At 52.9% G+C, this 26392-nt stretch overlaps 1 protein-coding gene across 1 annotated transcript in view; it reads left to right on the top strand.

Annotated features, from left to right (window-relative positions):
• The first annotated feature begins 325 nt into the window (after nt 1–325).
• The window catches only part of ADAMTS14 (ADAM metallopeptidase with thrombospondin type 1 motif 14), a 55387-nt gene continuing 29320 nt past the window's right edge, over nt 326–26392 (top strand). The window contains exons 1-4 of the mRNA XM_040976046.1: nt 326–407; nt 1938–2353; nt 21324–21483; nt 24491–24681. Of these exons, the coding sequence (XP_040831980.1) occupies nt 326–407; nt 1938–2353; nt 21324–21483; nt 24491–24681 (849 nt within the window). The remainder of the gene's footprint in view (nt 408–1937; nt 2354–21323; nt 21484–24490; nt 24682–26392) is intronic.

Genomic DNA, 26392 nt, shown 5'->3' on the forward strand with positions numbered 1-26392 from the left:
CGCCCGGCCCCGCCCCGCCCGGTTTGCCCACCCCCCGGCCCGCCCCGCCGTCCTAGTCTGCTCCCGCCGCGGCCCGCACAGTCCCAGCTCGAGCGAGCCGACCGGCCAGGTCGACAGCTGCCTCTGCTCTCCAATCGACCACTTCAGGCTTCCGGAGCCAACGGTCCAGGCAGCGGCGTCGCCCGGTGCGGACCGGGAGTGAGCAAGCAGCAGAGGGCCTCCAGCGCCACTGGGCAGCCCCAGGGCGCGTCCCGGTTTCGTCCCAAGCCTGCGCTGCTCGGGTCTTGGGCGCCTGCCGGGCCCGCGTCTCCCCGCGCGCGGCCACATGGCTCGGCTCGGCGCGCTGCTGTCCTGCCTGCTGCCCTTACATTGCGCGCTCTGTGCCGCCCCAGGCAGCGGGACCCCAGGTGCGTTGCGGGGCGGGCGTGCAGGGTCCTGTGAAGTCAGGGGTGCTAAGGTGCGTGAGACAGCCGCACAGGACTCCAGTGGGTGGGAGGCAGGTGGGAGATAGTGCGCACACTGGGGATGTAGCTGTTTTCTTCTGTTCTCCGTGTGCCCCTGGCACTGTCCTACTGTTTCTCTTTAGGACAGAATCTGGGGACACCGACTATCTTCCTAGGGGCTGGTAACTTGTCTCTGGCTCTGCTCTGTGGGTCTTTTTTTTTTTTTGCCCCCACTAGTTGCTCTATGTCCAATTTGTGTTGCATGTGTTCAGCTGTCACACATACAGAAGCAGGCTAGCAGGTGATTGCTGCAAGAACACGGGACACCTGTTCTCTAGCAGAGAGGTACGGGTCCTGGCCTTGGCCCAACAGATTGTTCTGAGACTCTAGATTATCTTCGTGCGTGGAAAATGGTATCCACCACCTGCCACCTGCTGCTCTTACCTTCTAGCTCCCGTGCCCTCCATGTGCTCTGAGCTTCAAGAGGGACATTGTAGGCACCGTGTATGTTGTTCTGTCAGTCTTTTTCCCATGCCGCCACAGGCCGCTTCTTCCAGCTGCCTTGGGGTCTTGTGCAAAAAAGGGAATAGCTCTGGGCGAGTTAGCATTCCTATTACTACTCCAGTTTGGCGGAGGAGGAGGGGACGCTTCAGAACACAGCATCTTCTAGGTTTTATCATGCAGGAGGCAAATGATGGAGTTTGTGGAAAGGAGAATTCCTCCCAAACTTGTCTCTATGAATCACCAGGCTCAGAAGCCAGGGAGCTGTCATCCCTGCCCGGCCTGGCTGGGTTCAGGGAGAGCCGTGTAAGGATGGGGCCCACTGGCTGGGGGCCTGGAGCTTAGGGCCATGACCTCACCCTTAATTCAAGCCCAAGTGGGCAGGTCACCCCCTGTGTCTCCTTTTATTTTTGAAGATCTATATTTATCCAGCCTGGGGCTGGACCATGCAGAACTTGCAGCAGCCACCACAGCAGTAGTGCTTGAAAAAGTTTTTTAACCTTGGAGAACTTAGAGAGCTGGCATGTTCCCTGCCACCCCGCCTCTCTCCATGAGCGTGCCCACGAACCCCTGGGTTTCTAGGTGTGTTTGTTTTGCCAGCTGTGTTCTTGGGAGCTTGGCGAGGAGGGCCTTGGCCCAGGCTGGGTTGGTACTTCAGCGCCTTTAGGCAGCTTGGGCAGATAGATGTTCTCTCTCTGTCTATCTCTACCCTAGGGCTTTTGTGGAATTTCAGTCTTTTTAGGCAGTACCCAAGGTTGGAATCCTTGTTGCTAAGAGTCTTTGTTTGGCCTGGTTTGTTTTCTTCTCCCAAGTTTCAGAAGGGCCTTGGGGGCTTCAGGGAGCAAATTGGTTCTCTGAGTATGTCAACGTCATTGATCCAGGTGTGGAAGCCACATGGGACAGCGGATGCACTCGGGCTAAGGGGTCCTTGTCAGGGTTGTGTCTGTGGGATGACTGCCACCTTGAAGTGACTCCTCTGTTTGCTTCCAACAGAGCTGCGGCTTTCTGAGAAGCTTAGCGACTATGGTGTCACAGTGCCCTTCAGCACAGATTTTCGGGGACGCTTCCTCTCCCATGTGGTATCAGGCCCAGCAGCAGCAGCAGCCACTGCCACCACCTCCACGATGACTGAGCATGCGGACGGACCACACCTACGGGTGGCTCGCAGCCCCCTGGGGACCACCACAGAGGAGCCCTTCTCGCTCTACTTCAACGTGACTGTGTTTGGGGAACAACTGCACTTAGGCCTGCGGCCCAACCAGAGGCTGGTGGTGCCAGGAGCCATGGTGGAATGGCAGGAGGATTTTCAGGAGCTGTTCCGGCAGCCCTTGCACCAGGACTGTGTGTACACAGGCAATGTCACCGGCATGCCTGGGGCAACTGTGGCCATTAGCAACTGTGATGGACTGGTAAGGGATACGCCTCTCACCCCATTCTGTACCTGTCCCCAGTCCCAGCTCACACAGCTTCCTTCTTGGCTCCCCCAAGGCATGTGGCGCAGTGTGACCCAAGTCAGGGGCTTTGCTGTCTTCCATAGAGGGAACTGTGTGCCTCTGCAAGCTACCAGGAGTATGCTCTATCAGGCCTAATTGGGGGCCAAGCTGGGATGAGGCCAATCCTTCAGCCACCACGGGCTTATGCCCTGACACAGCCAGTTGGGAAGGAGAAGATAGAGGAGAATGAAGAGGAAAAGGAGGATGAGAAAGAAGGGGCAGGCTCTGGCAGCTGCCAGGCTTTGAATCGTAGTTGCACTATGAGGTAGCTGTGGGATTGTGGATGTGTCAACTTCCTGTGGCTCTTTGTCTAGTGTGGAATATGGGGGCTCCTTCATGCTGCATGTGTGTACAGTTCCAGATACTAGGGAGCTAGCAGTGCCTGGAACAGACTCAGCCCCTGCCTTCATATCACTCACTTGCTGATGGCAATACTGCAATTGGGGTTGACACATGCCAGGAGCATGGCCAGGGCTCAGTCCTCTCATAGGTATTCGTATGGCTGCTGTTGTGTTTCCTTGCCCTACTCTTCTCAAAGCTGGCCTGCTCTGCCTGGGCCCCTGAGAACTCTCCTCCCTCAGGCAATGGCCATGTCCCAGCTAGTTGGCTCCATATTGCAAACCAGAAAGCCACAATGGCTTGCTTGCTGGCTGACTTTTTTGTTTCTTCCTTTCAATTTATGTATTTGTTGGATACACAGAGAGAGTATGAGACAGGGAGAGACAGATAAAAAGGTCTTTTGTCGACTGATTCACTCCACAGATGGTCATCACAATGACTGGGCTGGTTCAGAACAAAGCCAGGAGCTTCTTCCAGGTCTCCCATGTGGATGTAGGGACCCAAGCACTTGAACCATCTTTAACTGCCTTCCCAGGTGCATGAACAGGGAGCTGGATCAGAACTACAGCAACAGGGAAGGAATTGGCACTCTCAGATAAGATGGTAATAGTGTAGGTTGGTCTCTTTCTCTCATTCTCCACTGCAGCTGCTCTCACTCCCTTCATGGTTCCCTCCTTGGCCTGGGAGTCCCTTATGAGCTTATATGGCAGCCTCGAGACCTGGTAGGTGGCTCTTTACAGGTTTCTACTTAGTTGGGGACATTAGGTGTGAGCTGATGGACTCCAAAAGAAACTGACCTGTCCTGAGAGAGAAAGAGTGGTTCAAGGGGAGCGTTCCTTCTACCTCCCCATTCACATGAAACAAGTCCTTGCCCTGGACGCACCGTCTTTGTCTAAGCTAGTGCCTCTTCACCGTATATTCAGTGTTAGCCCTAGGGAGACACTGCAGACTGTTTTGCCCTGATCACTTCCCCCTTGTCAAATGTCCCCACCTGAGATGCTCCAATGACTCAGATCCTGTGTGTATGTCTGTGTTTTGTCTATGAAGGAGCTAGTTACCTTTGCCTACTCCAACATCAGCTTGTACTCCCTTGGATGTGATTAGCCCTCCCACTGAGAGGCTTGACTTGGCACTGGTTGGGTTCAAAGCAGAACAGGGGTGCCAGAATCCCTGCAGCACCTGTCAGGGATGTATAATCTATGTCCTAGGGGAGAAAACTCAGGATGTGTCTTTTGGAAATTTGTAGGTAAGTGGAGCAAGGGTTTCACAGAGCTGTCTTTGAGAAAAAAAGGTTGTAACATGAGCAGGGGAGCCCAAGGTCTTGCCTGACTTCTAGGTAGAGCACCCATTGCCAGCCTAGCTGTGCCATGCTGAGCACAGGAACCCTTCACTGGAGCCTCAGTGAAAATGTAGGTGTTCCAAGAAGTCATGCAGGGATGTGGTATCCATGCGAGAGAGCTGGGAAGAGCTAATAGAGGCTGGAAGCTTTGCTAAATGGTGACCCCATGAGTTCTTTCTGAAGTTGTTGCACAGGTGGAAACAAGTCTTTGGGTGCCAGGGTTTGGGCTGCCCCTGTGATGGGGAGCTACTTAGGACATGCATACTCGAGCTTGGGATGAGGGGGGTCCTCGTCAGCCCCTAGTCACCGTCCATCTATTGAGAAGCAATGACTGACTGCAGGGACCAGGGTGCCTAGGACCCCGACACAGCCACCCGGCAACTATATAGTTTCAGTGTGTGTGAGGACAACTCATGCTCTGGGCTTAAGGCTGGCAGCTGGCCGAGTGGGGGCTGTTGGCTGGGCCTGGGACTGAGCATTGCTCATATGCCTGTGCTGCCACTGGGTGGTCTCTGGGTGAATGTATCCCTTGCCTAGGTGGCCTTGGGTAAGTCACCCATTCTCTCCCCAGAGGTGTTACTTATATTGTCTACTCCCTGACAGATGGGGCCTGAGGCTGTGATGTGTGCAGTAGCTGGGTCAAGCGCCGGGTTAGGCCCAGGGGTAGGCTGTGGATGGGCTTACCCTGGCCCCTCTTGGACTGAGCCTTGCCTCAGGCCAGGCCTGAGCTCTCCGACAGAGCAGGCCAAGAACTTCCTTCTTCCCAGTCCACTCCTGGAAGCTGCCTGTGTCCAGCAAGGCTGTTTTGCAGTGTCCCAGCTCAGCTGACCGTTGCCCTCAGGGGTCACGTGCAGTCACATCTGATAAGAAGCTTTAACTCTCAACACCTAAACATGGTCCCTGGGCCTCAGCCTCATTCCTCTCACCTCTCAGATGTTCATTCTTTCCAAGGAGAAGGTCCTGGATGCTGGCCCCGGGCATCAGAACAGAAGCAAATGGAAGAAACACAGGTGGCAGCAAGGACTGAGCTCTGGCCATAGCCCAGGCAGGCAGGCAGGTATCCTATTAAATACATTCGTTCATGGTGCCTATTTTGTAGATGTGGACCCTGAGTCAGAGGGAGGTGAGGTGAAGATGACACAGGTGGCTTCTTGGAACTGGGTCTTGGTGTTGTGCAGTGCCCTGCTGCCCACACAGCAATTGTCCAGCTACTTGTTTTGTAGGAAGTCAGCCCTGGTCTTGAGGAATTGGATGCCTTAGTAGCAGTTTGCTTTCCAGCAGTTTGCACTTGTTGATATTCCAGGGCACAGGGTGCCTGGTGCTCAGGAAAAGGAAGTGGTGATCCTCTTACGGGTCAGAAGTGACATCAGAACTGGGCCCTGCAGTTTGAATAGAAGTTGGCTGGAGCCAGTCTGTGGGGAAGAAGCTCTGGATGGAGGGAAGAACTTGAGTAAGCACATGATGGAGGGAGGAGGTGATACCAAGCCACAGGTGCTGGAGAGATGATCTTGTGGGACATGCAGGGCAGACCTAGAAGGAAAGCAGGATTCAAGGGACATGGAGTGGGGACAGGGCAGCCTGCTTCCTGCAAGAGGCTTGGCTGGAATCCTGAAGACTGGGAACACCCCTCTGTGCCAGCGCCCTCCTGCTCTGGCCCCTAAGGCCTCCTGGGAGCATTGCAGAGGCTGCTGCTGGCTCTGGTCTTGAGGCAGTTTGAAACCAGACCCCTGTCAATCCTGTCTCCTTGGTTATTCCTGGTGCCAGTGCTGGACCAGGTTGGGCCTGGGCTGGGCTACAGGTTTAGGGAAGAGCAACATTGGTCCCTGCTGTTGGCCTCCATGGCTGGATGAACTTCTTGGTGGTCCCTGCTGTGGATTTTGGATGAAACCCCCAAGTGGGCAGAGATTTGCAGCTGTCTGTCACGTGTGCTGGTGGCTCATCCTCGCTGGCAGCAGCTGGATGCTTCAGCGTGGGCAGCAGTCATCATCCTAGGCTGCTCACCTATGGGCCAGTTGCAGACTTATGTGAGAACAGCTAAAGGACCCTTTGATTTTGTTTGGAACATCTATGTAGGCTCCCTGGTGGAAGTGGCATCAGCTCAGGCCTTTTCAGGCATACACATGGAATAAAGTGTTGGAAGAATGACTGACCCAGGCGGTTCTGAGGCTGTTCAGAGGCAGGAAATAAGGGCTCTGGGGAGGCCCAGTCCTCTGGGATTAGGATGCTGTTGGGCTGAGAGTCCCAGAGGGAATGTCCCTGGGGAACAGCAGCGACCTGATGGGCCGTGCATCAGAGCTGCTGCTACTCTGTGCTTGGGAGGGGCCTGAGAACCTGGACTGGGGGCAGCTCTTTGTGGGTCCTACAGGAGTTGTGGGGAGCAGGTTGGGAGTTCGCAGAGTGGGGTTTCTAGTTCTCATGGTGCCCTGCCTCCACCATGTTCCTCTAGACCCCAAGCCACCAGCTTCCTGAGGGCTGTCCCCCCATTGTCTGCCCGGATCCTGCGCCTCGGGGTCCTGCGCTAGACTGTCAGGCCTCCTCCCTTTGCCTTCAGCGTCTCTGTGAGTCAGAGTCTGGCAGAGAAGCAGCTGCACGTGTAAGGTCACATCTGGTTCCGTCTTTCACTCCAAGAGCCTGCATTTCTGATGGGTTACATGAAGTAAACCCCGGGCAGGCAGTGTGTGGGGAGGAGGCAGGGAGGCTGGATCCCAGCCCTGCTGCTTCGCACAGCAGTGGCCACAGCGAAGCTCCCGAGCCTCTGTCCTCAGTCTTTGTGCCTTTAAAGTAGGACTTCAGGGACCCATACTGTGGTGCAGTGGGTTAAGATGCCACTGCAATCCAGCTCCCTATTAATGTGTCTGGGAAAGCAAAAGATGGCCCAAGTTGCTTGGACTGCTGTACCCATGTGGAGAGATGAGCTGGAGTTCTTGGCTTTGAATTGATCCAGCTCTTGCTGTTGCAGTGATTTGAGATATTTTGTTCTCTTTTATTTTTGAAAAAAATTTTAAAAATGGAACTAGAAAGAGAATGAGAAGCTAATAGCTAGAGTAAGAAGCTCTTTGTGGGAATCTGACAATGTTCTAGAACTAATTATGGTGGTGGTGCAACTCCATCCTTATGCTGTAAACCATTGCATACATTGACCGGGGGAACTGGGTGCCTTGTGGACTCTGCAGAGCTGCTCCAGAAATGGCCTGGGAACAACTAACAAGTAACTGACCTGGACCAGTAACAAGTATTGCTGATCCTAATCTTCATTAGGAAGACAGCCTTGAGTAGGGAAGCACAGGCTTGTGACCTTGAGGAAGTTTTTGGATCTGTGGGCCTGGAGGCCTTGGCACTCAGGAGGGGAGCTAGAAGCTCCAATGAGATTAGGTCAAGTGCAGCCTTTGGTTTATAGTCAGGCCTTAAAAATGGGGATTGTGTCAGTGTATATTAATGGAAGCATATTTGAGTTACTTTTTTTTTATTAGTTTTTTTTTTTTATTGGAAAGACGGATATACAGAGAGGAGAGACAGAGAGGAAGATCTTCCGTCCGATGAGTCACTCCCCAAGTGAGCGCAACGGCCGATACTATGCCGATCCGAAGCCAGGAGCCTCTTGCGGGTCTCCCACGCGGGTGCAGGTTCCCAAGGCTTTTGGGCCGTCCTCGACTGCTTTCCCAGGCCACAGGCAGGGAGCTGGAAGGGAAGCGGGGCTGCCGGGATTAGAACCTGCGCCCATATGGGATCCCAGGCGTGCTAGGCGAGGACCTTTAACCACTTGAGCCACCGCGCCGGGCCCAAGTTACTTTTTTTTTTTTAAATTTTATTTAAGAGTCAGAAAGAGAGAGTCAAATTGAGAGCAAGCAAGTGAGTGAGTGAGCTTACCATCCTCTGGCTCATTCTGCAAATGTCTGCAACAGACGGGGTTGGGCCAGACTGAAGCTAGGAGCCTATAACTCAGCCTACGTCTCCCACATGGGTGGCAGGGACCCAAAGACTTGAGCCATCACCTGCTGCCTCCTGGGGGCACATAAGCGGGGGCTGAGATTCAAACCCATGCACCCCAGTGTGGGACCCTAGTGTGTTATCATCCAAGCCAAGTGAGCTGCTTATTTTTATTTATTACTTTTTGTATTAATTATTCCAGCAATTAAAGGTGATGTATGTATTACGCACAGTATTAGAGATCTCTGTATTGCAGTACTGTGCAGGTCACCAGAAGGAATCCAAGGCCAAGCCATACTGTGACATGGTTCCCCACAGAAGGGGTTGGTGGGCACCTGCTCAGCCCTGGGTGTGGGAATGTATCACGTGGGTCCATGCTAACCCCACCCCTACCAGGACAGAGAGGTGCTGAGAGGGACTGAGTGGGTTGCTCCTTTAACAATGTATGGTCCTGGTTCAGGGCCCCTTCCTATCCAGTCCTGGGAATACAGTGGAGGCAGCTTGTGCTCTCTGTCACTGTGCACTGGAAGCCCTCAGCTGTGGGCACCAAGTTTCAGTGGCCATGGGGACTTGAGGAAGTGTCATGCGCCCATGGGTGGCTTGAAGAGGTCCTGAGAAGGAGGGGTGCTCAGGGAAGGTATCTTAGGGGAAGGGCTGGGTTTGTTTTTTTTTCTCTCTTTCTTCGTTTTGGAGATTCATTTATTTATTTGAAAAGCAGAGTGACAGAGGGAGAGGCTGTAGACAGATCATCCGTCTACTGACTCTCTCTTCAAATGGCCACAACAGCCAAGGCTGGGCCAGGCTGAAGCCAGGAGTAAGGAGCCCCATCCTGGACTCCCAAGTCCTTGGGTCGTATTCTGCTACCTTCCTTAGTACATTAGCAAGGAGTTGGGTCAGACTCAGAGCAGCCAGGGCTCACAGCATTATTCCAGTAGCTGAGTCTGCTGCTCCATGGAGCTGGTCACTGGGATGAGTTTTAAAGGATCAGGAGGAACTTTTAAAGCCACAGAGCAGGAATGGTTGGCATTCTGCAGGCAAGGAAGTCTTGTATCTTCACAGGATTTCGAGATGGGAAGGTCTCCCCAGTTCTCTCCAGGAGCAAGGAATGGTGAGCATGCAGTTTGGAAAAATCTCTTCCTTAACCACAGAGCCCAAATTTGTTCTTGTGGGCGTGGGTAGCCAAGATAGTTTCTAAAACCCTGATTAGTCCTGGTGAGGGTGGATTTGCCTATGGATCGTTGATACTCTGGTGCCAGGCACCTGGCTTTGCCCCAGTTCTGGCCTCCTGGGTGAGTACACTGTCCCAGCAGCACTTTGGGAAGCCCCCAGGTCTGCCCTGTAGGAGGTGGAGGAGTGTGGGGCCCTGAAGTCTCCATTGATGCTTTGCATGTCCAGGGGCCTGTCACTTTACATCTTGGCCCACATTCAGCGGCCCCCATGCATCTGTGTTGAGAGACCGTGGAAGGGGCAGGGCCTTGTGTCTTACCCCACTTTGCTTTCCTGCTGACCCCTCCCTCTCATTCTTCCAGCTTCACTTTGCAACCCCCTGGCTTTTGCACCTGCGGACCGCATCAGCTACGGTGACTTCCCCTCTCCTTACCAACTCAATCACAAGTTTCTATAGATTGGAGATGGGACTGAGATCTGTGCATGGAGCACAGGGCTGGGTACCTAGTATGAGGGGGATGGGCCAAGGGGGTTTCAGATTCCTGCAGGAGAAAGACAAGGTAGCCCAGGGATATCTTGGAAAGGGGGTGGTCATGTAAGGAAGAGAATGGCCCCATCCAGTGCCAGTGTGTTGTGATAGCTCTGAGGTTTTGTAGGGGAAGTCAGGAAGATAGATCTCTACCTAGAAGGTTCTGAATTTTAAAGTAGTGGATGAACCGAGGGTAGCAGGGTGTGTGTGCCAGGGTCCTTGGACTGCTAGGGAGTGTCACAATCCGAGAGTACAGCTGGAGTAGCTGAGACCATTGTTATAAACTAACAATGCCAAGCCTCTCACAGTTCAGGAGGCTGATAAGGCAAGGGTGCCAGCAGGTGTGTTGGTTGGGGCGGCCTGGTCTCTGCCACCTGCAGGTCACCTTCCAAGGGTCACACCTCCGAGTACTCTCCTGTTGGTGCTGAGGCCCCAGCAGTGAGGCAGTCCATGCTGGTCCCTGGCCCCTGGGTGTGAGTGCCCACGTTTCAGCTTGGCTTTTTGTTCTGTGCAGCTTGGAGCAACTCCTTGCCCTCTCTGAGTCTCACCTGTGCAGCACAGGTTTCCACAGGCCTCCCTCCAAAATGCTGTCCTGTATTCAGGACACTTGGGCTGTGTGTGGCCTTGCACATTGCGTCCGCTGTGCCTAAGGGGCAGTGATGGGAAAGAAGAGGCAGCCCAGAGGATCCCCCAGTTCTCCAACTGCCACTCCTAGAGGAGCTCAGGCTGGCCCAGCCTCCCCGAGGTCTGCTGGTTTTCCCCAGAGGACTGTGTGCTCCTTGATCCGGTTTGTGCTCTCGTCTGGAATCTTCCCTCTGGTGGTGCCCAGGGGGCAGTGGTTAGCTGTGTGTCCCTGCAGCTGCAGGGTCGAGCCTTCTTCAGGTGAATGCTGGGAGCACAGGCCAGGTCAGGCCAGGACAAAGGGCCTAGTTTCAGAGATGACCGCCTAGCTGCCTTCTCCGTGGCTGACTGTCCATGTGCCCCTGACCCAGAAATGGACAGGTGTGGTACACCCACTACCACCTGCCCTCCTGCTTGCTGGCAGACACTGCCGGTCAGCAGTGGCCTGGGAGCCTGGAGCCCACCCAATGCAGGTTCTGTGCAGCCACTCCCAATGGATGTGTGTTGGGCTAGGGGAAGCTGCTTGCCTCCAGCCTCCCCCAGTAAGCCTCTACTTCTGGGCTTGGCCCCTGGCTGGCACTGGGGCTGGCTGGTTAGGTTAGCTTCTTTGATAACTTCAGACCCAGAGAAGTGCTATGTCTCCTGTTGAAATTTGTATTTGCAGTGTGGGATGGATTTTTTCAGTGTGTTTTATCTTTAACACTTAAAATTTATGTGAGTTGGCCAATGCCATGGGTCCTGGCGGGCTTTTCCAAGAGTAGAAATGAATTCCACCTCTTTTAAAAGTAAATTAATTAATTTCAGAGACAGAAAGATTGATAGAATGAGAGAACAAAACAGCCCACACATCAGTTCACTCTCTAAATGCCTGCCATGGCCAAGGACTGGCCTGAGGCCCAAACCAGGAGCCTCAGATCTCCCACGTAGTAGGAACCCGATTACTGCCAGAGAGCCAGTGCTGCTCCTTGCCAGGATGTGTGTGTGCGTCAGCAGCAAGCTACAGTCAGGAGCCGGAGGTAGTGTGGAACCCAGGTCCTCTGATGTGGGACATGGGTGTCAACTGCTGGGCCCAGTGCCTGCCCCTGGACCACCTCCTGAGGAGAGGCCCATAGAGAGGCTGAGCACAGGACCTGGAGGAGCAGGTGCAGCCAGTTTGGCCAGCATTTTTCCTTGCTGATTCTAGGCAAGTGTTCTCAGGCATCTCTGGGCCTCAGTTCTTACATCTGTAAAATGGGCCCCTAATTGGAAATCATGCACCTGGAATACTGCACAGTGGTATTGATGGCATCTTGGAGTAAGGACATGGGGATGGAACCCAGCAGGCTTGTCCCCAAGCCCTGGACACCATTACAGCCCTGTCCCCATGCTCCCCAGAATTCCCATCCCCTCCAAAGTTGCCATTCCCAGGGTTGTCCCCTCACAGTTGTGTCTGCCGTTACTCTGGATTCATAATTTATTTATGCTATGGAAGGGAAACCAGATATCACCTTACTGCCCTTGGGAACAGGCCTGCCTTCCATTTAGGCAAGGTACTGCCCTGGGTCTTCCAGCCCTGGCTGCAGGCGGGTGGCCCAGGGTGTGTGAGCTGTGTGTGTGTGTGTGTGTGTGTGTGTACCCTCCTCTGAGGCTGTGCTTGCCTTTGCTGCCTCCTGGCCTCACGTGGTAGGGCCCAGGAATTTCCGTGTTCTCCAGGCCCTGCTGTGGAAAGTTCCTGAGGCGTCTGCCAGGCCTGGAGAGAGAGTGCATATGTGTGTGTGTGTGTGTGTGTGTGTGTGTGTGTGTGTGTGTGTGTGTGTGTGTGTGTGTGTGTGTGTGTGTGTTAGAGTGGGGGGGGGTTACCATCAGAGCTGGGCTGTGTCTTCTGAGCTCTAGGAGTCCCAAAAACACTGATGACAGCGCCACAGGGCGCCCTCACAGCAGAACCTCCTATGACCTTAGGTGGCGTGATACTGCCCTGCTGCCGCCTGGGGTCAGTGTCAGTTCAGGGAGCTCCAGTTCTCCTTGACTTTGGCCTGAGTTGCTAACCACTGTGACCTGGAAGGAGCTCTGGAGAGCCTCAAGGTTTCCCTCCCATTTCCCAGACTGAGCAATTGAGGCTTAGTCAAGGGCGAAGACTTATCTGGGGTCACACAGCAGCAGATGGGTGTGGAGTGTCAGGGCCCATGGGTCCAGGATCCCTGGCTCCCTGCCCTCAGCATGCCAGCAGCTTACCCAGAGTCAGTGAGAAAGAACTGTGTGTGTGGGTGTGAACAATGATACAAGGTTGTCATCCCTGTGATGTGTTCCAGCAGTTCTGGTCTGCAGACTGAAACTGCTGGCTGGGTTACCCTGGGTCCCTGTTACTATCATCTGGTTGTGCATAGTCCATGGGTGAGGACAGCTGTGAGAGGAAGTTCTCTGGTATGGCTCTGTCCATGGCAGTGGGCTTTGAAGACCTGAGCCTGCTGGATGCTTGTTTAACACACTTTCTGGAGTAGATCAGCTGGGGCAGGGATCAGTTTTTGTGCCTGACTAGCAGAGGGACACAGAGATGCCAGGGCAGGGATGGAGCCACCAGGAGCTGCTGGGAGCAGCAGGGGTGCATTGACATTGAGTGAGGCTAGGAGGACATTGCTGGGGGACCTTGTGCAAGGGCAGGACGTAGAAGTTCCAAGGAAAGATGTGTGAGACTGGACAAATCCCAGGTGACTCTGGTGTGTGAGGTTGGGGCTGGTGACTCTGAAAGAGGAACCAGAAGGGCACAGCCTGGCATGACACTGAGGGAGGGGCTTCCCCAGCAGATTGCTCTCTTCCTCGGTAGTCTCGGCCACTGGCAGCCGGAGGAGGCCTGTTCCTGTCCACATCCTCCTGGAAGTGGGGTGGGAGGAGAGCATCCAGATGCTGGGCAGTTCATTATCCGTGGTCTTGAGCCTCCTTCCTATCTTCCTGACAGGAGACAGTTCTCCCTGGCTATCGCCAGGGTCTGTCCTCAGCTCCCTCCAACTCTCTCTCCCATCTTCCACTACCTCCCAGCTGCTTTAGCTAGATTGGTTACAGAGCATCTGAGACTTGAACTGTTGCTTTGAAGTTGGATGCTGCTGTTGCGGGCCATGGCTTAACCTGTGGTGCTGTAACGCCGACCCCAGCTCACCCCGGCTCACACATCACCTTCGTGGTGACAGCTTTTTTGATGATCTCATTTAAACTCTCCTCCAGTTCTCTCTGTTCTGCTTCCTGTGTTGCCGTGACAATTTCCACTTGGCATGACACAGGCCCTGCTTGTTCATGCCCGTCTCATCCTTCCGAGAGCTGTTGTCTTCCTGTGAAGGGGAAGCTTTGGCCACGCCCCCCACTGCTTAGACCAGAGCTTGCTCGGCCATTTTCTGAGGAACGAATGATTGAGTGAATGCATGCCTGTGGGTTCTTGAAGGAAAAGGCTTAGGGTGAAGCTGTACGCGGAGGTGTTGGTGAACATGGGAAATGAACAGTGAGCTTGCTATAATTAGCTGCTGTTGCATCCTGTTGTGGTGTCAGCGTTCTAGGAAATCTAGAACCTGTGCTAGGACACTCAACATACCATATTGGCTTGTTATCTGGATAGCGGGGATTCATCTGCCCTCCCAAACTCTGTCAGGGACAGCGGAGATGCCCAGGGTCAGGGCATTATTAGGGCCACTGGCATGGTAATTCATGTGTCTCAGCTTGCATCCTTGCCCAGCTGCCCCCACAGGAAACCTCTGCCCTGGCCACCACCACGTCCCTCTCTGTTGCTCACTGCAGACCCAGATGGGTGTCAGATTCAGTGCTAAACATTTACATGTGTGATGTCATGTGGTTCCAGGCCAAGTTAGCACCCCTCTGAGCCAGGCTGCTACTATGGGGCCGGGCCTGTGAGGAGGTGTGGCTGGGAAGGCACGGGCTGCCACTCCTCCCTGGTGCCATGCCACTGCCTGCTGGCTTGTTTCTGAGCCATAGGATGCAGACTGCAGGACCTTGGATGCAAGGAGCTGGTCCTCAGCCCAGAGCCTGGCAGCTGCTCTGCCTCCTGGCAGTCAAGGGCGGCTTCCTGTCTCCTCTTCCTGAATCCGCAGTCACTGCTGGGACTTGGGGCCAAAGTAGAGGGTCAGGCGGAGCTCCCGGCTTGAGCAGGGTGGGCTGTGGCAGTGACGGGGTGGGGATGAGGAGTGAGGGGTGGGGAAACCTCAGGCCACATGGCTCCTGGGCCCTGGAGAATGGAAACTGGGGGTGGCTACCAGTCTGGCAAGGTCTGTCTGGCTAACAGTCTGACTCTGGCTAGACTCTGGGGCAAGGCTTGTGGCAGCAGGCACGTCTCTCAGCACTTACAGGCAGGAACCTTACCCTGCCTCCTTGCTGGGGGCGGGGGGCATAGTGGCTGGAGAGAGAGATGCAAAATGACCAACCCTCCTTCAGTCCCATTTACCAAGCTTTTGATGACCTGGGAAACTTTGTTCTTCATCATCATCATTATCAACAGCAGTGTAGAGGTATTCCTGCTAACTGACCTCATTGTCCTGGGAACTTCCGGCTTGGGTCGCCATGACATCACTGACCTGCCACGGGCTGCTGAGTAGATCATAGGCCCCCGCCAACTTCTCACCCTTCCCTTCCCTCCGTCCAGCAAGCTCCCTCCCATTTTGGCAAATGTTGGACCTTGTGGTAGGAGAGGGGGCTAGGTTCTGAGAAAGCACCTAAGGCTCAGCTCACGTGTGGTCCTTGAGTGTTGAGCCACTGCTTACTTCATTCCATCCTCCTAACCCTTTGACCCCAGCAGTGGTGCCTGAGGCTTGAAGCCAGCCTGTGTAGCCCAGCAGGGAAGGGCCCCAGCTGGGACAGAACCCTAGTGTCTTAGCAACTCTGTGACTTAACAGGGAAGCTGGGGGATGCAGAAAGAGAGCAACCTTGTTCATTTCCTGGTAAAAGCTCTGCAGGAGGGGACTGCAGTTTCCTATTCACTGTCTGCCCTTGTAGGGGGCTTCTCTTTAGACAGAAGGAAATCAAAGGAGTTAGAGGAATGTCTACAAGGGTGAGGAGGAGAGAGTTCTGTCCATGCCTGCCACCTTCCTAACGGTTGGGCACGTTTCTGAGAGACCTGTTGTCTCCATGTATCTTTTTCATTTTTCAAACCATCTTCTTGGGGAGGGGAGGGAAGACTCCCTAAACCTGCAAAACTGTGTCATTGATAATGATAATGATAATAATAATAATAATAAGCAGCAGCAATCTTCTTCCCATCTCTTTTCCTTGACAAGGACTTGTCCCCTTGTTGTTTACTTTGAGGGCTTCACATTTAGGAACAAGGGATCAAAGCTGGGCCACAGCATAGCCAAGTGCAGAGACAAACCTGTAGCCAGGAGGTATGGCTGGCAGCCCCGGAGCCCCTGAGGAGCCCAGGCACCCTTTGATGACAAGCAGGGTGGCAAGTGCCACCAGTTGCACAGACCTTAGGACTAACTGGGGGGGCCCTGGAGGTGTTACTTTGTCTAGGTAACTTCTTAAAACAGGTGCTGCCCTAATTCTCCAGCAGAGATGTTGAGTCCAGGCCAAGATCACAGGTTTTGGCCATGGCGGAGCTGGGTCTAGCATTTCCACTTACACGCACTACACCCACTATATTGCTTGCTGTGGATGGGCTAGGCCCAGCAAGTTCTGTGGAGCCTCTCAGCCAGCCCCTCCCAGGGGGTGTGGCCTGCAGCTGTGCTGTCCCAGAGCCGAGCTGGGGTAGTCGCTAAATGCCTGTAGTCTTGTCCACACCTGGGCCTCTCCTGGGTTCCCACATGGCTCAGTGCAGTGGGCTTGTTGTGGACTCCTTCTTCCTCCTGCCTAGCTCTAGACGGTGGCTCACTCTGGATCAGCTTTTATACTTGCCGGGGCCTGAGCTGCCCCAGCTCCCAGCAGAGCCCCTGGGGTTGGGCTTCCACATCAGGTTTGCATTAGATGGCATCCGAGTGTCCACAGGCTTTCATCCGAGCGAGCGGCGCTGACTCACCGCTCCGTGGTCTCTGGCAGCTGTACGCCCTTGCGTCACTTTCGTGTGTTACCGCCCATCCCCCCATCCTCTGAGTTAACTGCTTTATGGAAATGGAATTCACTCATCAAAGCATACGAGCCAGTGGGCCTTTATTATATTCACAGATTTGTGCATCCAGCTCCACTGTCCATCTTGTGATATCTTTGTCGTGCAGGAAAGAAACGCGTACCCTTCTGTTGTCACCTCCTGAGCCCTCAGACCTGCAAGCCCTGGCAGCAGGTGGTTTCGCCCTGGCCCAGGATTTCACATCAGTGCTCTCAGACCGTGTGTGGACTTTTGTGCGGCTCCTTTCATCTAATGTGATGCTTTCTAGGTTCAACTCTCTGTAGCACATGTCAGAATCACATTGCTTTTGACGGCTGAGTAGTATTCCCTTGAATGGATAGTCCATTTTTTTTTAATCCGTTCTCCCACAGATGATGGGCATCTGGGTTATTTCTACCTTTTGGCTACTAAAACTCATACTTCTCTTGTGTGTCATTTTGTAACTCCCACCCCACTCCCGAAAGTGTAGCTTTCAGCAGGAGCCTCATTCAGACCAAATGACAGCTCTGGGAAGGAGAGGGCGTCCTGGCCACCTGGAAGAGACCTGGCAGGAGCCTCTGTCCCAAGTGCGTGGGGATATATGTGTTCACTTGTCACCAATCAGGGATGATGGTCCAGGATACCTATTTAAGGGTTGGGATTCTGCAGGTCACATTGGGTGCTGCTTTCTGCTCAGCTGACTTTGCCCTCTGTTCCAGATAGGACTTGTGGGATTTGAGGAGACCCAGGTCCCTAAACCCTCTTGCCTCTGTTTCTGGCTTGCAACTGAAGCCCAGGGCCCTGCTGAAGATTTAAGATTTACAGTGGAGGCCCAGGTCTCTCTCACATGTACACAGCTACCTATATGTAGGAATTTCCAAATAACTTGATTTCAGTGATTTGCTCAGATATTTGAGACAGTCCCCTCGTGGTAGGTGGCTGGCTGCCACTGCAGGACCTATGGTGGATTTCTGAGCCAGAACTCGCCCCCTTCCCAAGTTCCCCCTAGTTGCCATGTGGCCATGCCTTCTTCAGAGCTGATCCCTGAGTCTGCACAAGCTCCATCAGCAGACCCTGGAGGCCTCTGGATAAAAAGGCAGCAGAAGATGTTCCTTAGGTCACCACAATGGTATCTGCAGCCCCACTGAAAAATTCAGTCGGTCCTCCCCATCCACAGCCTGATGATACAACCTCCCAAGGGAGACATCTCGGAAGCAGCTGCACCAAAGAGAGCTGGGAGCCAGGCTGAGGCCACGGGCTTGCCCTGCCTGGAGGACTTGGCTGAGGGCCCTGGGGACTCATGGCTGCACTGGATGCCCCCTGTGTAGGGCCCTTCTAGTTTTGATGCCCACCTTCTGTGCTATTTACAGAGCACAATGTAGGGGTAAAAGGGGATAGGGCTAATGCTAGGATTTCCTTCTTCCCCTTTCCCTTGAATTATTTTTTAAAGGCAGAATTTTTGCTTCGGCTTTAGTGCTTTAAAATTAGCCACCACTTTTTAGAAATATAAACATCTCATAAATTGAGAAATGAGAGTCATTTGGGGAGGAGGCAGAGAGCCAGGGCGTTCTCTCTGCCAGTCTGCCTGCCCTGTGGGCTGCCGCTTGGTGAACCGGCTGGGGCATGGGGTTAGGAGAACTTAGGCCAGGCCTGTTGCTGGGTGGATGGCCACACTGGGGCTGCAGGGCAGGGGCCTGGGCCCTTGCTACCTCTTGAGTGGTGGCGAGGCTTGCCATACCCTCCTCTGTCCCAAAGGACTGTCAATTCCCAAGACCCAGTGCAGCCCAGGACATGACCTACCTGTTAATACCTGGAATAGTGATAAGACTGGAAGCAGTGTTATGGCATAACAAGTTAAGCTGCCGTCTGCAACACCAGCATCCCATATGGGCGCAGGTTCAAATCCTGGCTACTCTACTTCTGATACAACTCCCTGATAGTGCACCTGGGAAAGCAATAGAAGATGCCCAAAGTGCTAAGGCACCTGCCATTTGCCCAAGAGTTCCATGCTGCTTGCTGACTTTGGCGTGGACCAGTACTGGCCATTGTGACCTATTGGAAAGTGAACCATCGAATGGAAGATCTTTCTTTCTAACTCTGCCTTTCAAATAAATAAGTTTTTAATAATAAAAAAAGAGAGGACTTCTTATAAGGAGTGAAAGGTAAGTGTGTTCTGTGCAATAAAACTATAACAGTTTGTTGCATCTATATTTATTCATTTATAAATATATTTTTATTTTGAATTTTGAATTATGTGGTACAATTTTGTATAGGCTGGGATTTCCCCCCCCCCCCAAATCCCACCCCCTTATCAGATTTTCCCCATTTTGTTACAATAGTGTAGTCCTTCATAAGGAATCAATTCTATCAGTCTCTTATGCATCTGTATTTTTTTTAAAAAATTATTTCTGTGCTGTCAGACAGCACATGCAGAAATTTTCCATCTGTTGGTTCACTCCCCAAATGGCTTGCCCTGGCTAAGGCTGGGCCAGGCCAAACCAGGAGCAAAGAACTCCATGCAGCTCTTGACACAGATAGCCCTGAGTCATCACTGCTGCCTCCCAGGGTTTGTATCTGGAGTCCTGGTGCTGTGAGGTGGATGTGAGTGCTGCATCATCTGGGCCCAGTACTTGTCTAGGTTTTAATATCTACAGGGAGAAGCTCTGTCCCTGGAGGCATCCCAGCGAGGATCAGGGGTGTGGTGGAGGTGTGTATGCAGCCTCAGCATGGCATGCCAATGAGGATCTGGGCTTTGTTGGTCTGTTCCCGCTGTGCAGGGCACATGGCAGGTGCAAAGCCAGTGTGCTCTAAACCAGTGGATGTGAGCTCAGAGTCCACCATGCTGATATTTTAATGAGCACCCCAGACCGCCTGCCCGCTGTCCTCACCACCAGCAAGGTGTTTACTGCGGAAGCCACAGGCTCGTTATACTGTTGCTCAGTTGGCTCCTCGCCCTCCTTGGCTGCTGCCTTGGGCTGTTTATGAGGTACAGAAGGCAGCCTTCTTGACTCTCGGCCAAAATGCTGTTTTCAGTTTGATTGAAGGATAGGAAGGAGCAAGAAAGAGCTGGCTGCTGCTGCTGAGGATGCTCAGGAGGTATTAAGGGAGCTTCCCCCAGGTATACCCACAGAATGATGCAGGTGGGCACTAGGGAGGGGCGGAGGAGCATGATGCAGCAGCTTTAGAAAAAGTAATGGCCCAGGGGTTCCACAGGGACGGTGCTGTCAGCTTACCCAGTGTCTGCTCTGCTGTGTTTGCTGCTGTTCCCACCTCTGGGCCTGGGGTGCTGGTGTTGGTTGAATAGATGAAACAGATTTAGCAAATATTTATTACATACTACCTGCTGTTTTCCATGCATTCTGTCATAGTGATCTGTGTGTGTACTTGCACACAGACATGTATAGATTATCCCACATGTAGTTTTGTGTCCTTTAAAATTTTTTTTTGATGGGGGGAACATATGGTGGCATATCAGTATAAACCTTCATCTGCAGCTCCGGCACCCCTTGTGGGCACTGGGTCATGTCTCAGCTGCTCCACTTCTGATCCAGCTTCCAGTTAATGACCCAGAAAGCAGTGGATGGCACAAAGCCTTGGATCCCTGTACCCAGAAAATGCTCCTGGCTCCTGACTTTGAATTTGCCCTATTCTGGCCATTGCAACCATCCGTAGAGTGGACCAGTGGATGGGAATTCTCGCTGTATTTATCTCTCCTCTCTGTAAATCTGCCTTTAAAATTGAAGAAATAAATATATTTTTAAAATATTTGTTTATCTGAAATCAGAGTGACAGAGAAGAGTGCACAAGGGCATGCGAGAGAGAGAGAGAGAGAGAGAGAGAGAGAGAGAGAGAGAGAAAGTGAGAGAGATTGACAATGAGAGTGAGAGAGATCTTTCATCTGCTGGTTCACATCCCTAAATGCTCTCAATGGCCAGGCCTGGGTTGGGCCTTAGCCTGGAGCCAAGAACTTCATCCAGGTTCCCATGTAGATGGCTGGAACTCCTTGACTTGTGCCATCTTCCATTGCTTTCCCAGTGCATTAGCAGGGGACTGGATGAGAAGCACTGAGTGACCGTGACTTGAGCCTGAACTCTGGCATGGGATGTAGAAGTTGGAAGCAGCAGCTTACTCCACAGCACCATACCACTTCCACCTAGGCTATGTGTTTTAATGATTTGTTTGGACCTGCTCTCATCAGGGACTAATAACATATTTACTGGGCTTGGCCATGCTTAAGTACTTTTTATGTTTCTATGTCTAAGGCCAAGGCCTGACTTCTTTTTAAGGAACTATTTTGGTGCAGGTAAAAATTAGATGTAAAGCAAAGCATGGCTTCCTGGTGCATATCACTGGCTCCTTTCTCCGCAGTGAGTCCTGGCTAGGTGTTCCTCCACCACCCCCGTGTACCCACACATGCTTGAAATCTGAAATAATAACACTTTCGGTGGTAGGAGTGGGCTGCACCACCTTCGGGGTCATTAACCTTGGCTGCTGGGATTCTTATCTGCTGTGAGTAGGGCCAGTCTGCTGTGCCTGGGATTGGAATGGAGTGCCTTTGGTGGTGTCCATGACCCTGGTGGCAGTGGCTTCCACATCTGTTCCATTTTCAATTACTAGACATCCTTGTTTACACGCAACTTTAGCTGGAGCTCCATAGGTGCACAGCACGGGGAAAGTGGGTCTGCGTGGCCTGAAATGGGGGTGTGTGCCCTTGGCTCTGCCTTCTTTCCTCCCCACCCTCACTCCTCTGCCAGAGCCTCCACAGAGCTCCTTGCAAGCTCAGGTCTCCCAAGGCCCTGAAAGAGGAGTTGGCATGCATTATGGCTACACCTGTTTGCACGGGTAATTATTCACCTGTATCATGTATTCATACCTCTCCTCTCTTTCCTCCTGTTTGCTGCATTCCTGCCAGGCCGGCCTCATCCGCACACAGAACACTGACTACTTCATTGAGCCTCTGGAATGGGGCCGACAAGAGGAAGAAGAGGCTGGTGGGAGGAAACACGTGGTGTACCGCTGGGAAGCTGTGCAGCATGAAGGGGCGGAGCCGCACAAGGACATGCACGATGAAGGTAGGCTGTGGGCAAGGGTGCTGGGCGCTGTCTCCATCCATACCTCTGGGGTGACTTCTGGCCTTAAACTGTCAGTGTCTGAACCCAGTCTTTTCCTCTGCAAAATGGGACTGGGCATGCTCACCTGCTGCACCAGAAGAGAAACCCTGAAGAGTTGGAGGAGCTGCCTGCCCCCAAGGGGCTGGCATTAGGGGCAAGAGTGGCCTTTTGTGTTGTGGTCTGTGGCCTTGGGACCCCAGGGCTGTTGGAGGGGCTCAGCATTGCTGCTCCAGACTATTCCATGAACCTGGATTCCAAGGTGGAAAAGCTGCAGCGAGTGCCTCCCTAAAGGTCACCCCAGCCTGGGGGAGCCCCAGAAAGTTCACTATTAAGACTGGGAGGGAGAATGCTTGGAGTTCGGGTAACAGGGTCAACCTTGTGTCCAACAGAGCAGTGTACTGTTTTTTATTTGAAGGATTATATATTTATGAGAGAGAAACAGAGGAGGAGAGAGAATCTTTCATTGCTAGTTTATTCCCCAAATGGCTGCAATGGCTGTAATAGTTAGGGTATGGCTGAAGCCAGGAGCCAGGGACTCCAGGTAACAAGGATCCAAGCACTTGAGCAATCTCCCATTGCTTTTCCTGGTGCATCAGCAGGGAGCTGGATGGAAAGTGTAATTGCCGGGACTTGCACCTGTGTTCCTATGAAATGTTGGTGTCACAGGCAGCAGCTTAATCTATTATACCACAGCACCAGCCCCCAACAGACCATGTTAATGGTCTTGCTTCTAGCTGTGTCTGCTGGGTGACTCTAGGCAAGCTCCTGGATGTCTCCAAGCCTCAGTCCCAAATGGAGATGATCTGTGTGAACCTGCTAGTGTGTGTCTGTGTGTCAAAATCCCAGTGTACAGAATGTCTCAAGCACATGGCTAGTTGATGAGTGACAGTTTCTGTTGCAGTATTTACCTGCTAGGATGGGAGCTCACTATGGCATGGGATTCCCTGCCCCTCCCAGAGGGAGGTGGTTCTTAGGATGTGCAACTCTGCACATGCAGCGGTGGGTATGATGGGAGTGGGTTCTGCTTCCAGGCCCATGGCCAACTTCAGAGGTTTTCTGTGAAGCCCATGACTCATCTCCTCTGGGAAGGATGCCTGGCCTTCCAGAATGATTAGGGGGCTCAATCAGGCTGGCTTTCTAGCCAAGCTGTGACTGCTGGGGTGCTTCTTGCCACTGTCCCTCCAAACCCTAGGTTCCATCTGAGAGAGGGTTCTGTGCAGGGTCAGGTTGAACAAATGAATAAAACACATAGCCTAGGTGGAAGTGGTATGGTACTGTGGAGTAAGCTGCTGCTTCCAACTACTACATCCCATGCCAGAGTTCAGGCTCAAGTCACGGTCACTCAGTGCTTCTCATCCAGTCCCCTGCTAATGCACTGGGAAAGCAATGGAAGATGGCACAAGTCAAGGAGTTCCAGCCATCTACATGGGAACCTGGATGAAGTTCTTGGCTCCAGGCTAAGGTCCAGCTTAGGGAAGTGAACCAGCAGATGGAAGATCTGTCACCACTCAGCTCTTTCTGCCTTTTCTTGGGAACCTTTGGGCTGTGCTCACCCTTGGGTATCAATATCAAGATATCGGTGCTGGCCTCAGGACCTCTAGACTGTGCATTCCCCAGGGACTGGCCACCCCGCATACTCCCTCCCAGGCCAGCTGCCTCACATTCTTCCAGCCCTGGAGTTCAGTTTTTTTTTTTTTCCTTTGCACTGCAGCACCGCCAGCCAAAGAGGAAATGAAAAGAAAAGCCCGCCAGGCCCTATGGCTGCCTGTTGCTCTGTCCTCAGAGCACCCCAGTGCCATGAGGGTGGGCAGCTCTGGACGTGGCAGAGTTGGGCTCTCTGCAGATGCTCTTGTCAGAACCCCCAACCTCATTACAATCTGCCTTGGGGCTAACCAAGACTTTCCTCTGCTCCTCTCCCCATGCCCAAGCAGGGCACCCTGAACTCCCTGTTCAGCTCCAACGTCCGGTAGAGACATCCTCCTTTCTTCCCGTGGAAGTCTCCTCCAGATGGAATGGAACCACGTGGTCCTCTGATGGCCCTCGGGCATTGCCATGCAGTTACTGTCAGGTTTCTGACCAGGAACCTCCACTTAATGGTGGACTCAAGGGCAAGGGTTTACCTTATTGTTCACCCATGGTCCATTCATGTTCCAGGCATGGGGCCACTCCTGCCTCTAAGCCCCTGCTTCAGTGTCTGATGGGGACAGGAACCTGCTGGAGTTATTGTAAGGGATTAGATTAGAGCAGGGGGCTGGAAAATGAAGTCTCCAGTCTGCCACCTGTTTCTGCAAATGCTGTTTTATTGGGTCATAGACACCAAGTTTGTCCACATGTGAGTTTACATCTGAGGCTGTTTGGGTCTTTCAATGGCACAATTAAAACAGTGACCCAGACCATGTGACTTGCAAAACCTAGTCTGTGACTACCTGGTGCCTACAGAAAAGGTTTGATGATGCTCAGATTATGTATATAACGCCAATCAGAACATGCCAGCAAAGCAAGTAAATGTTTCACTTTCCCTGCAAGAGCCAGGCTGAAACGGTGAAGACTGGAAGGCAAGTAGTGACAGGGAAGTGTCGAGAGGCCTGGAGTCTCCCACACGGGTCTCTAAAATGCTCCATGGGGGCCCCGGTTTTCTTCCTTTATGAGGATGCTTCTGCCACTGCCACATCTAATCCTAACACGTCCCTGTGGGGTAAGAGATGGAGGAGTCTTCATCCCCACTTTGTAGGAGGGGAAGTCGAGGCTGGGACACACAGGAAGATGGGAACCCAGGCTCCCTGCTCAGGGCTGCTTCTCACTCCTGTGCTGCTTGCGGCCTCGCCCCAGGTCCTGCACTGGCCTGGCCTGGCCTGGCCTGCACAGGCACGATGGGATATGCATGTGGGGTGGGGTGGGGTGGGGTGTGGCATAGTGATAGCCTCTCACAAGGCTATCACCACCTCACTCTCTTCCCGTTTTGTTCCAGCCTTTGGCCCAGGCAACCTTCCCAACGTGCTGGGCCAGGTGAAAGAGCAGCTGCACCAGGCGGAGCGGAAACGGCGACATGCCAGCCCCGGCAGCTACAACATGGAGGTGCTGCTGGCAGTGGATGACTCAGTGGTGCGCTTCCATGGCAGGGAACATGTGCAGAACTACATCCTCACCTACATGAACATCGTAAGTGCCCAGGCCTGACTCTGGGGCCTGTTGTGAACCACAGAGGACCGAGAGCTGGCAAAACTTATTTCTTGGCAGCTGGACTCTGGGGACATGAGCCCCAGTTAACTGGCCTGCTATTAATCCCTGGTGGCATGTGCATGCCTGGGCTTGGCTGGCTGTTGGCCATCAGGCCCAGGGCCTGTGCATGGTGGCTGCTGGCTGTGGATACACTCAGAGTCTGGCTCAGGGGTGGCCTGGGATCTTTTTCCCAAGACTCAGCATTCAGAGCTAAATGCTGGTTCCCAGGCCTCTTGGACTGGCCTGGCAGAGCGCCTGCAGGCTGGCTGTCTCTGTGGGGCTTTCCAGAGCCCTGGCCTGGGCCTTGACTGTTCCCAGAGGCCAGATTGGTAAGAAGAATGTGACTGGGGCAGATGTTCAAGCAGAAGTAGAAAGTGCTTGCCTGGCCAGCAGTACTGTGTCTCCCTGCAGGAACCCAGGCCTTTCAGGTTGAAAACCTTGCAGAGAAGTTACAAACGTTAAGTCCCTGTGAAGATGCTGAATTTCTAAGTGTCAAAATCAAAAAAAGTGGGAGGCAGCATGGCAGGTCCCTCTGAGCTCTGAGTCTCTCCTGGTGGCCGGGTGAACGGATCATCAGCAACGTTCAGCTACGCCACGAAAGAGGCCAGAGTGAACCTGATAACCCCTGACGAGCTGATATGACACCTGTCTCAGAGGCTGGAGGTTCTGGTTCCACACAGGCCTTCAGTGGCCTTAGGCTAGGCTTCTCGGATCTGTTCGGAGAGGACAGAGAAGTTGGCAGGCTGCATTATGTGGCCCAGAGAGGGACAGTGCCAGCTTTTCTTCCGTCCATGGAAAAGAGTTTGAACCTCTGAAGCACATGCAAAGACTGCAGAGCCCCCACCCATTCCTCCCCCTCCAAGACCTTGGGGCCGGTGCCCGATCCTCTTGTGTTTCCACTGCCACACTTCTTTTTTTTTTTTTTTAAATTTTATTGTTGTTTACATTGTGTTATGTGGTACAGTTTTATAGGCGCTGGGGATTCCCCCCACCCCTCCCATACCCCTCCCCCCATGGTGGATTCCTCCACCTTGTTGCATAACCATAGTTCAAGTTCAGTTGAGATAGTTCAAGTTCAGTTGAGATACTGCCACACTTCTAAAACAGCATTGATGATACTGACTACGCGAGGTTCTGGGGACTGCAAATGAAGTGAGTGGTAATATACTTTTGGGAACTATCCCATGGCCATTCTCATGTCCCTGAAAGAAACTGTAGGGTGGCACACAGCTGGTGTTGTCTGTGTTATCTGGGTCATAGCATGACTGCATTTGTACCTTAGGTGAGGTGGCTGCTGGGAGGGTAGCCCCTTACCTAGCCAACTGGGTGACCTTGGCAAGGGCCTCTGCCTGCATTGTGTAGGGCTTTGTAAAACATCTCTTTTTTCTTCTTTTTAAAATTTCCTTTTTTTTTAAATTTATAAAACAGAGAGAGAAAAAGAGAATGAGCAAGCTTGCTCATCTTCTGGCTCACTTCCCAAATACCTCCAACAGCTAGGGCTGAGCCAAGATAAGCGGGGACCTGGGATACCAATCCGTATCTCCCACATAGGTGTCAGGGACCCAAGATTTCATGTTTTTAAGATTTATTTATTTTTATTACAAAGTCAGATATACAGAAAGGAGGAGAAACAGAGAGGAAGATCTTCCGT

Source organism: Ochotona curzoniae, unplaced genomic scaffold (assembly GCF_017591425.1).
Source record: "Ochotona curzoniae isolate NIBS_2020 unplaced genomic scaffold, NIBS_Ocur_1.0 contig_2692, whole genome shotgun sequence".
Classification (NCBI taxonomy): Eukaryota; Metazoa; Chordata; class Mammalia; order Lagomorpha; family Ochotonidae; genus Ochotona; species Ochotona curzoniae.